At 38.2% G+C, this 12061-nt stretch overlaps 1 protein-coding gene across 4 annotated transcripts in view; it reads left to right on the top strand.

The window, feature by feature from the left end:
- Window positions 1-7308: 7308 nt before the first annotated feature.
- LOC145985425 (palmitoyltransferase ZDHHC2) overlaps window positions 7309-12061 on the top strand; it is a 48262-nt gene continuing 43509 nt past the window's right edge. For all 4 annotated transcript variants that reach the window (XM_083119440.1, XM_083119442.1, XM_083119441.1 and 1 more), the window contains exons 1-2: window positions 7309-7507; window positions 11313-11339. In XM_083119440.1, coding sequence (XP_082975566.1) covers window positions 7366-7507; window positions 11313-11339 — 169 coding nt within the window. In that variant the 5' untranslated portion in view covers window positions 7309-7365. The remainder of the gene's footprint in view (window positions 7508-11312; window positions 11340-12061) is intronic.

A 12061-nucleotide genomic window follows, 5' to 3' on the forward strand; every position in this document is an offset into this window, starting at 1 on the left:
AAATCTAGCCATGCGTATGTGTCGTGTGTGCAAATCGTTGTTGTTGTTGATACATGATTGTTAGTTTTTGAAAGTAATAGTATGGTATGTAAGGCGGAATGTATTATAAAAACAAGTGCAAGGAAGAGCATACAGTATTCTTTCATTTCATAGAGATTCTCAGACACATGTTTGCTCTTTACTAATACAATCACACAATATGGTGGTTTACTTGTTTTCCTTCTACTTTTTAGCAGAAAATATCAAGTACAATAAGAGCATTTCCACCATTACATTGGAAAATCTTCAATTGCAACAAAATATGTATGCACAGTATCTATGTTGGAGAAAAATGAGTGGAGCACAAGGCGAGAGAGAGACTGAAAATATTTTGGTAGAGGGCAGTTACATTAAAACACACCTACAAATATCATATTGATCTATATTTCAATTTGATTATATTACGTCGCTTCTCTACCTATTACGTTAATTGGGACAAATAGAATGAATGATGGGCATGTGAAGTGGATGATAGATCAAACACAATCATAGCATGATCGAAGTTCAAACTTGAAATCTCCGGCTTCTAGCACCTGACTCTGACCACTCCGCCACGGAGCCCGGCGACGGCATATACCTAGTATGATCGCATGTAAAATGCATATTAATTTGTTCACAAACTTCAGAAAAATATTCTGGTTTCGAAATTAAATGGAAAATCGTTACAAGCAGCAAAACGAGAGGTTATATGTGTGCGTGTGTATAATGGCCAGAGTGGATTCAGTTTCCAAAAAGAATGAATAAATATCGAAAGACAAAACGGTTTGGCATTTCAAGTATTTTCTGTTTCAAGGAATGGATACATCGATTATAGCTGAATTTTCTTTCCCACTTTCTTCTTCACCCTCCCTTCCCGTAGCACCATCTGCATCTATCTCTTGTGTCGGGATCAGTGTATGAATTGAGTGCATGTCTTATTATGTGTGTATGTGTGCAGTTTTACTGTAACACTAAAACATTAGCGGAAAAAACATCGGAAGTAAGGGACCGTGCATGATTTTATTGTATCTACATTGCAGGTTTTTGGTTTGAACGGAGAGGCATTTCAAAGCTACTGTAGGCTGAAGAAACCAAATTTGTTAAACATTATTTCATACTGGTCTTCATAAATCATATTAAATCACTATTATTTGAATAATTAAATCATGAAACGCTTAATAGTCAGATATTGTATCATATACGTAGGAAGAAAATATGCAAAAGTAGTAAGTGGCTAGGAATTATTAAGTAAAGACAAATAAAAGAATGGTGTAGGTGATATTAAACCAGCCAATATAGATTCTAGGACTGAGGCGATACCAGTTTCAACCGATGCTGATATTCTTACAGATTCCCATTGATACCAATATCGGTGCTTGAAAATTGTAACAATTAAAAGTTGAAAAATTAAGATAATATGACCCTAAAATTCGTGGGTGAGTATTTCACTCGTTATAAGTATCAATTTACCAGAGCATTGTTTCAAATATTCACAGATTACATCAGAATGTTAAAAATCCCTTATATGTAATCACAGAACACGGTCTTCACACAATATTAGTGCAAAATAAGTGAAAACTTCGAATTTTGCATAATTTCCATTTTAATTAGACTCCGCGAAAGTGTCGCATGGCATTTTGTGGACCCCGCGGAATACCAATATGCTGGAAAATTATCGGTATATAAAACCTGATCGATGCTTTCCATAACCGATACTACCAGTATCGGCCGATACCAATACATTGGCACCGCTATCGGCTCAACCCTAATAGATTCTTTAGTGGAGTATGCAGCTTCAGAGAGATTTGTTTTATGTTACAGAAAAGTAATTTACAACTTCGTTAAATCTCATGAACATTATCCCATTTGATTTAGGAACATTTCATATCACTCCATATTTCAAATTAACAATTATTGCTAACGAATATTTCTGACAACGCAACGCAAAACAGGCGGTAAGCTAGATAAAAATAATATAAGTAACAAATAAGTACAAGAGTGTTATAAAATATTATGTAAAAATCCTTACCTGACTTGCCCATCTTGTTTCACTTATCTTCTGTAGTTCGACAACATGCCCACCCATCTTCTCTTGCATCTTGATGAACCTCTGATGAACAACAGATCCACTAAGGAAAACGTATAGAGATTCCAAGAGGTCAAAGAAAGTTCTACAGTGGCTTACTCCTTTACAAACTTCTACAATGACAAGATTCAATCTGTGGTTCATGCAGTGGATGTATATCGCCTAAGGCACTTCTTGCCTGAAGAGCGCTTGAAAGCCTTGAGATTGCCCGCTTAAGACATTAGTTCCATCATATGTTTGACACACACAGTTTTCCAAAGGAATACCACAATTGTTGAGAGTCTCTTTCATGTAACAAAACAAAGACTTTGAGTCCAACGCTTCTGCTGGATGGAATCCAAGGAAGCTTTCGTACACAGTTCTTTTCAAATAATATCGAACAACAATAGTTAATTGCTCTGTTTTGCTAATGTCCTTGGACTCATCAATCATTAAACTGTAGTACACGGATTTGTCAATTTTACTTTTTATTGTTTTCAAAGTGAGTTTACTGAACACATCAAGTAATTCATTTTGTATGGAATGGTGCAAATATTTCGAATTCTTAGGACCATTATCTATCTTCTTCTTCAAAACACTATCAGTTTTTGCAACAAGTGAAACAAGTTCCAAAAAGTTTCCTCTATTTTCGCTGCTTTCCCCCTCATCGGCTCCTCTTTGAGCAATCCCTTGCAGAGCTGTATAGTGTATAGATTGTCCAGCGAAAAGAATAGACTGTTGCTTCAAATGGGCTTTTACTTTTCCTACATCCCCCCGCTTTTTAAATATTGTTTTCACTACTGAGCGCAAAGGTGAACACACATTTGCTTTTCTTTCGAATGCAAAACGCTATTCTGGAACTGGTTAAGCTTTCAGACCAGCAAAATTTCCTTCCAGCAGCGCGTGTTTTAAATTTTGTTTGTGCGGGGGCACGTGAACGGAGGGGAACGGCGAGCCCAGCGTTGTCGACTGCTTTCCACCCCACCCCCTCAGCCAGTACCGCGGTAGACAAAATTTCACGGAAGGAGAGGGTGACTGACCGTTTGTTTCGACGAGGAATGACTGTGGCGGATCTGTGCTTTGGGTTGTGTTGTGTTGTGCTGTAAAAAACCGTTGGTTTTAATACTGAAATATGAGCGGAAGTAGTGTAAAGAAGAGAAGGCGTGGTGAGGTTCTCAAAAGTAAAGAAAGGCAAATAGTAATGAATATTTTTGTTTATTTAAAACAGAAAAATCCGGATCGCAGTGTAAGTTGGTTAGCCAGCAAGACGGCGAAAGCAACTGGAGTTTCTCGGGCTACTGTGTATAAAATTCGGGGCGAGGTTTCTCAAGGTCCTTTTGAAACACCAGGTAAGAAACGACCCAGGAAAAGATCGCCAATTACAAGTAGAAATGTAAAATATAATGATTTTGTCAGAAGTGCTGTGCGACGTAAAGTTCACGAATTCTTTTTTAAAAACAAACCCCCAACACTTAATTCTGTTCTTGTTGCTGTTAATTCTGACTCCACATTACCGAATTTTAAAAGATCAACGTTTCATGTCTTTCTCAAAGAACTTGGCTTTTCATATGAGAAAAGGGGCAACAAATCCATGTTAATGGAAAGAGAAGATTTAATTTCTCTTCGCCATAAATATTTAAGAGAGATTAGGAATTATAGGCGTGAAAATAGAAATATTGTTTACACTGATGAATCCTGGGTGAACACCGGAACCTCAGTCAATTATGAATGGAAAGACAAGACAATTACAACTGCAAAACAAGCGTTACTGGCAGGTCTTTCCACAGGTTTAAAAAATCCAACATCTCGCGGAGCGCGATACGCTTTAGTGCATGCGGGTAACGAACGCGGTTTTCTGCAAAACGCCCGACTTGTGTTTCAGTGCAAAAAGAATACAGCAGATGTCCATGATGAAATGGATGGAGAAACGTATGAGATGTATTTTCGGAAACAGTTGCTCGTCAATCTCCCTCCGGGATCTGTTATTGTTGTTGACAATGCCTCTTATCATAGCCGCAAGCAAGAGCCAATGCAGACAACCTCGTGGAAGAAGAATGATTTAAGAGAATGGTTGAAATCTCATGGCATACGTTATGATGACGACATGTTACGGAGAGATCTTCTGGAACTTACAAATATTCATAAAATTAAGTACGATAAGTATAAGATCGATGAGATGGCAAAACAGATGGGGCATACGGTGCTTCGTTTGCCCCCATATCATTGCGAAATGAACCCGATTGAACTTGTGTGGTCACAGGTTAAGCATTATGTGCGGTGTAACAACACTACATTCAAAACTAAATACATTGAAAATTTAATCACTGAATAATTTAAGACAGTAACAGTTGAAAACTGGCAAAATTACGTATAACATGTCATGGACATAGAGAAGGAAATGTGGAATGCAGATGAATTGCAGGATGACGTTGATCAGATAATAATCCACTTGGGTGAAGATTCCAGCGAGAGTGATGATCTGACAGAAGAAAATGATTCTGGTGATGATTCTGCAATGGAAGGAATTAACTCCCTGGAGTGACATGTGAGAGAAAAGTAAGTTCATTAAGAATTATTCTTTCAGTTTATGTAATTTTGTGAATTTGTTTCTTGTTTTTAATAATAGCTCACCGTGAACTTATTTCTTCAATTTGTACGTACCCGCGATTCAAGCGCCACGCACGTTTGTTTGGTCTTGTACTTTCACTGCCAGCAAGTCCGTTACTCGCCCCTGCGGCAAGCGGCAACGCTGTTCTCATATACCCAACAGTCTATTCTTTTCGCTGGACAACCAATAGTATATCTGCAAGACTGGAAAGGTATTCCCTGATTTTCTTAACTTGAGCTGAATATACTGAACTCACTACAGTGGCCACAGACGTTTCACTGCCTTTCGATTTCATATCTTTGAAAGACACCCAAGCGACTTGTGATGTTCCCTGTTTTCGTGTTTCCGAAATCCAGATTCTTTCTCCAAAGCTCTTTTCCAATTTTTGTAACCTTCACTTATGAATACTTGGTTTTCTCCTCTCCCAACAAAAGTAGAAAACTGTCTACACGGAAAACAAAACACAGCGTCATTATTCACACTGTATTCAATCCATGGAAAATCCTTGTATCACTCACTATTAAAACCTCTATTATTCTTACCATATTTTGTTTGTGGAAAATTCCGTAGATTTGGTTGGCGAGGGGACTCAGCTGGTGATTGTGCCAAATGACTGAGACAATTTTGTACCTTTACACTTTGGATTTTGGCTGAATTTTCAATGCTCTTGTGTGTTGTTCTACGAAGCCTCTCATCCATGCAATCTTCACTGTTTCTGTTATCACTATCCTCATTATCCAATGCACTGTAATCCTCAGTATCTTCATATTCAAAATCTTCTATTTCTGCCGCGCTACTTTCTTGCGTATGTTCACCTCTGGTCTTTTTTGCAGATATCGGCGCAGAACTGCCAATATTTCTTTCATCGTCATCATCATCTGTAGAACAATGATCTCTTTTCCTACTCGATGAAGCCGATGCGAAAAAGTCACTGATAAGCTTATTGACCATTACCGTAGCTCTTTTCCGTCCTTACTGACAAAGAAGAAATGAGCAAAGCAACAGACAGACATTTCAGTAAATTCAAGTCGCTTATGTTTACTAACATGCCTCATAACCATTGCTCAACACAACCTGGTGATTTTTTTTACTATTGTTCTGCATTCTTTCCTTTGTGGAACAAAAGCACCGCGGGTTTTATAAACAAATATAGCAAAGCGGCAAGAGAGAGGAAGGAAGTTTGTACTGGAAACGAAGATTGGGAAAGCTTTCTGAATTATCGTGTTTCCTTTTAAAGATTGTATTGTATACATGAATAGTATTGGGGCTAAAAGCAACGCGAAATTAAACTGTTCAGATTACGCTACATGTATTTAAATCATTTTCAAAAATCTTAATTTCTGAAATTTTTGGGTGGGCAATCAGGTGGGCAGCGGAATTTTTGGGTGGGCGCTTGCCCACCTGTGCCCACCCTTGGCGCCGTCCCTGCGGACAATGAAACCGTTTAACAACAATATCAAAAAAAGAACTCGCTGAGCTGTAGGCAAATATCGAAAACACAAATAGGCCACTTAAAGCAAAAGAAGAAACAATTCTTAACAACAATAATGACGAAAGAAAAGACAGCGGCCTCTGATCTTTACAGAAACTGCCGACAGTACAGGAAAATACGTATATGCGGCTTCTCTTTCAATGCTTGGCTGTTGTATACAATAACAGCGGTCTCACTACAATACCTAACATTCGAGCGCTCGACGTGACTACGACATATGACACTGTAAGAGTTAATGTTTTCAACATAGGTTTTTAATACGGGGTGTGAAAGAAAATTAGGGGGTGCGCAAGCACGCCGCCCCTAGACGCATGACATGATTTTGGGCGTGTTGCGTGCACCATAAATAAATGTTTAAAAACTGAATCATTAAAATAAAATTAATTAGGGTAATTATATAATGGTCGTTAACACTTTAAAAGCGGCAACCGTAATTTTTTTACGATATAGTTGGATGGCAGCGGTATATATAGTGATGGTCATTCTCCCGGTCCACTTTTACAGTGATAGGGGATGCTACGCAAAGAATTCGTTGATCCGAAAATCCCGTCTGTCCGAAGTGATTTTAGTAAATTTTAAAAATATCCAAAAATATTTTACGTCTTTACAGTCAATATCTATAAAATAATATCGTACACAAGTGATGGCACGTGTCATTGTATTCACAGACACTTCTGGACACTGGCGTACGCAGGGGGAGCTGATGGGGCTACAGCCGCTCCCGAAATTTAGAGAAAATAAAACATTTTCATATGAAATTAGTATAGAACTCGAGAAAAATGAAAGTGGTAACTGAACACACCGCTTAAAATGACCGACGATTATAATATAAAACGAAGCTAAAAATCAGGCCACTCCGATGGCTTGGCCGTGACGTCGCTTCTTTCTAATCAAGGGATCCCGGGTTCGATACCCAGTGTAGGCGCGTAGTGGTTCGGATCCAACTTAAAACTCTAGGTTCAGTCCAAATTAGCCTTTCTGTACATTAAGTGGACTTAAACACATCTAGAATTATGAATAGTGGATCAAAGATGGCATCTAGTGAATTATCAAACAAGGGTGTATGACGTAATGCCGAGTGGAGCTAGATTTCTGTGAATATTAGCCATTAAGTGTGGACTGTGGAATGAAGGAACGGATAGAAAAGCAACTTGGGACGGGCTCACGGGCATTGAAAGAATAATGGCTTCTGGGTCGGATGGAACAAAGTATAGTCGCGGACCTTGTTCGTGGTGTGTTAAAGCGCTAAAGTGGATTCCTGTTATATTTATTGTGACAATCGTAGTTTGGTCATACTACGCATATGTGATTCAACTTTGTTTCGGTAAGTCGTAAGATTAAAGTTAGGAAAACCTGATTGGGCCCGATGGTCAGCTGTCAAATCCTTGGTTTTATTTTCTAGAGTACCTTTCATCCACAGTTTATTTTGTAAAAAGTGGGTTTCCAAGATTTGTTTTGTACACACCATAAACCTGTTGATTAAGCTGTGCTATAAGACGTAATAACAAGTCTTTACGTTTGAGGAGCATGAAAACTAGGTCTGAATGTTACAATTTGTTCATCGATATTTGTAAGAAATGACTTCTAGTATGCATAATATAGGGCTTTTTTCCCGTCTTTATTTAAACAGTAGACTGGACACAGGGTTGAAATATGTGATTTACTTATTTTAAATACAGGGTAAAAGTTTGGTATATCGGGTGACACATTAAAATCGGATATTTTGTGTTTCGCATGGTTCGTACTTACCAATTATGGGTACTATTATCGTATGGGTGAAACACCTACGAATCATATATTTCGGACTTCTTTACATTGCTAACGCGTTGCGGAACATTTCTTAAGGCGAAATAATGCATTTCTAACTAACATAATGTTTATTTTCTCTATTTACGAGTACTTACTGTTACTTGTTGTTTCGAATCTGTAACACATTATGGCCGTGATAGCATACTGGTTTAGGGGGCGTTCTGAGAGTGTTTTGTCGATTTATGCAGTGGTGCAACCTCGTTCTCCGGAAAATATCTACTTTCGTGCCCCTATTTGAAATTATGCTAATACGTCGCATTTACGTGTAGAACTTGTAAAATAACCTTGCGATTTACCACGTTCATTGTCCATAAACAGCAATTCGGAACCATCTTCCTTTCGCAATTCGTTAATGCTCTTCCTTTACGCACAACACTCTTGCAACCTTGAATATTGACGTCAGACGAGGAATGCCTACGTGGTTAGGTTAGGCCTGTTAGGTTAGGTTCCATTAGCATAAATACAAAGAAAAAATAATATTTTCGCTAAGAGTCGCGTTACCTTTGTATTGCCTAACATGAAAAAGGTCTCTCCTGTGACGTCAGAACACAATGTTGCTAGAGTGTTGTGCGATAAGTGACACCCATTCGGGTCGGAACCATCTTTCTTTACGCACAACCATCTTGCAACCTTGAATATTGACGTCAGACGAGGAATGCCTACGTGGTTAGGTTAGGCCTGTTGGGTTAGGTTCCATTAGCATAGATACAAAGAAAAATTATTATTTTCGCTAAGAGACGCGTTAGCTGGTATTGCCTAACATGACAAAGATCTTTCCTGTGACGTCAGAACACAATGTTGCTACAGTGTTGTGCGATAAGTGAAACCCATTCGGGTCGGAACCATCTTCCTTTCGTAATTCTCTTCCTTTACGCACAACAATCTTGCAACCTTGAATATTGACGTCAGACGAGGAATGCCTACGTGGTTAGGTTAGGCCTGTTAGGTTAGGTTCCATTAGCATAAATACAAAGAAAAATTGTAAAAACAGCTCTCTCCTGTGACGTCCGAACACAATGTTGCTACAATGTTGTGCGATAAGTGACACCCATTCGGGAAAAATGGCTTGTTCCGAACTCGACAGGTGGTTCTAGTGAAAACACGGCGAGGCTGAAACACTGGCTACGGGGTTGCATCGTCTTAACACACGGAACATCGCACTCTCATGCAAAAAGCAAATGGCGGAGCAGAAACAGCGTGTCGGACAGAGATTTTCGCAGAAAACAACACGCATTCACATTAAAATGGATCAAATCTACATTCAGGAACTTCCAAAACGCTCAAGAAAATGATTTCCGTAAGTACTTTCTTCTGTAAATTTGAAGGAATCCGTTTTACCCATACGATAATGTTACCCAATTATGTATTGCGGAACATAGTTCAAGGTGCCATTATGCTTTTTACACGAAAACAAACACAATTTTTCACATACTGAGTACTTTTTTGATTCATTTCTTCGCTTCCGTAACACACAATATGGCGGGCACATTTTGACTCAAGTTGTGTGTATGCAGTGTTTCCGGCATGAGTTTACAATACCGGACCACTCTCCAATTTCTATAAAATTTCGCGTACTTAACTAATTTCGGTAAAAATCTGATATTCCCCCGGACACACATAACTTCTTCGTTTTGTCAATTTTGGATATTTGTACTTTCCTATCTGCTTCACGGAACATTCTTTAAGGTGTATTCACTTTTTTCGTCCAGGAATCGGTGGGAAATTTTAAAGAAACAAATTATTTTCGTTTGAAATTTGTGAGTCCAAATTTCCCACCGATTCCGGGCTTCACCCCTGGGGTAATTGACCTTGCCCCCAACCTCTGACGTGGCCACGCGTCCGCTCCGCTCCGGCTACCCGGCTTTCTCTATAGATTCCTCTTAAAGGCATGTTAGAAATTGGCCGGAGTCACCTTCCTGCAAATGAGCCCCAAACTTTTAAATTTGAGGAAATCCGTTACATCACACAACACACCTTCCAGATTTTAGACAATGCTACAGGAACTTATTACCGAAAGTTGTTTCTTCTGTAAAAATGAAGAAATCTGTCCGGGGAATATCAGATTAGTACCGTAGAACTTGTAAAATAACCTTGCGATTTACCACGGTGATAGTCCATACACAGCAATTCGGAACCATCTTTCTTTCGCAATTCGTTAACGGTCTTCATTTATGCACAACAATCTTGCTACCTTGTGTATTGACGTGAGACTAGGAATGCCTATGAGGTTAGGTTAGGCCTGTTAGGTTAGGTTCCATTAGCATAAATAAAAAGAAAAATTAATATTTTGGCTAAGAGAACTATTTATTGCGTTGTCTTGCATGAAAAAGCTCTCTCCTGTGACGTCAGAACACAATGTTGCTAAAGTGTTGTGCGATAAGTGACACCAAAATGGCATCTTCCGTGGAGCTACTGTTCTTATGGTAGGGTTACGTTACGTTAAGAAAACATACTTTATTTCAATATTTTTTTCTCGATTTCCATACTTGACCGCCAATTATTACATGCAGATTCGTGATTAGGAGTTCACAATTAGTGAGTAGGCAAAACTTCATAGAAATTGCAGAGTGGTTCGGTATTGTAAACTCGTTTCGTGTTTCCAACCTTCTTCACAGAAAAATACCTACTATGGTGTTCATCACGTGTGCAAATTGTAGAATTATGCATGGGTAGCTGATGGATAGCCCCACAAAGTATTCACGGATAGCCCACGAACCATTATGCAATGTAGCTGACGGATAGCCCCACGAACCATTCACGATAAGGTTAGGTTAGGCAAGCAGAGTGGGAAAAAAAGGGGGTTGGAAACACTGACAGGATTATGTCATCAAACGTTCACAACATGCAGTTCACGTAGGGAAGCAAATGAAAGCAATGGCAATTGTGTGTCGGAGAGATATTTTTCTTGATAAATACATGATTTCCCGGTCAAATATATTCCGCGATGAAAGAAAATGCCTTGGACGTTGGAAAACTTGGAGAAACTAATTTCCGTAAGTAGTTTCTTCTGTACAAATGAAGAAATGTGTCTCCGATATACCGAACTTTTACCAAATACAGCATAATATTTATAACAAGATCAAGCATTCTATAGTGCTCACAAGTACCTCTTTAGAAGTAGAGAGAATTTTGTGTATTATTTTGCATGGTTTCATATATATTTTGTGTTTCATATAATATTTGCTGTAATACATAAAAACTCAGAATTTCAGATTTTAATACATGTTTCACCCCAATTCACTTGATTTTTAAAAACTAAACATGTTTGATTGTATTTTTACCTTCTGAAACCAAATTAGACCTTTTTTTTTTCATTTCAGTGACAGTGAAATCTACACTTGAAAAAGGTAAGACAATTATTCATTTTTATTTAATTATTTTAATTGTTATGGAGTGAATGGGAAAGGATTGGGACAAAAAAAAGATAATGCAGGAATCTCACTTCTTGAACAGAATTGTTTTTTGGTTTAACTGTGCTAACAATGAAGTTACGTTCATAATTATAAGTACCTATATACTTAAAAAAAATCAGGAATATTAATAAATTAACCACAGAAGAAAACTTGTGCCTCTCTAATGTGGTGATAAACCAGGCTTCTGCAACTTTTTCTGTCGTCACTTTAAGTTTTTTGAGAATGTTGTTCAATCAAATTAACATGCTTCACAACATGTTATATTTTTATGTTATTAAAGCTGTCATGCATATCTCCCCATTCAAACATCACAGTCACTGTAATGAAGATTCAAGGCTGCCAAGTGACTTTCTTCATTGGGTGATGATGCATGCAGGGGCGATTCCTCCCATGTAGGAAGTGAGGAACTTCCGACAGTTCATTTGTACTTGCTTCCAGTTCTCTACTTTTTAGGAGTTTAATAATAATGCACGTTATAAAATTATGATCTCAATGTACGTACAATTGACTAAGTTAGCGGTAATTGTTTACTATCCTTCGGACACCTATAACTACTTAATTTCTTCAATTTTTGACATTCGTACTTACGTATCTGCTTCGCAGAACATTCCTGAAGGTGTATCAACGTTGTTTTGATGAAATTAATTGCAATTTTT

This window comes from Lepisma saccharinum, chromosome 3 (assembly GCF_977018435.1).
Source record: "Lepisma saccharinum chromosome 3, izLepSacc3.1, whole genome shotgun sequence".
Classification (NCBI taxonomy): Eukaryota; Metazoa; Arthropoda; class Insecta; order Zygentoma; family Lepismatidae; genus Lepisma; species Lepisma saccharinum.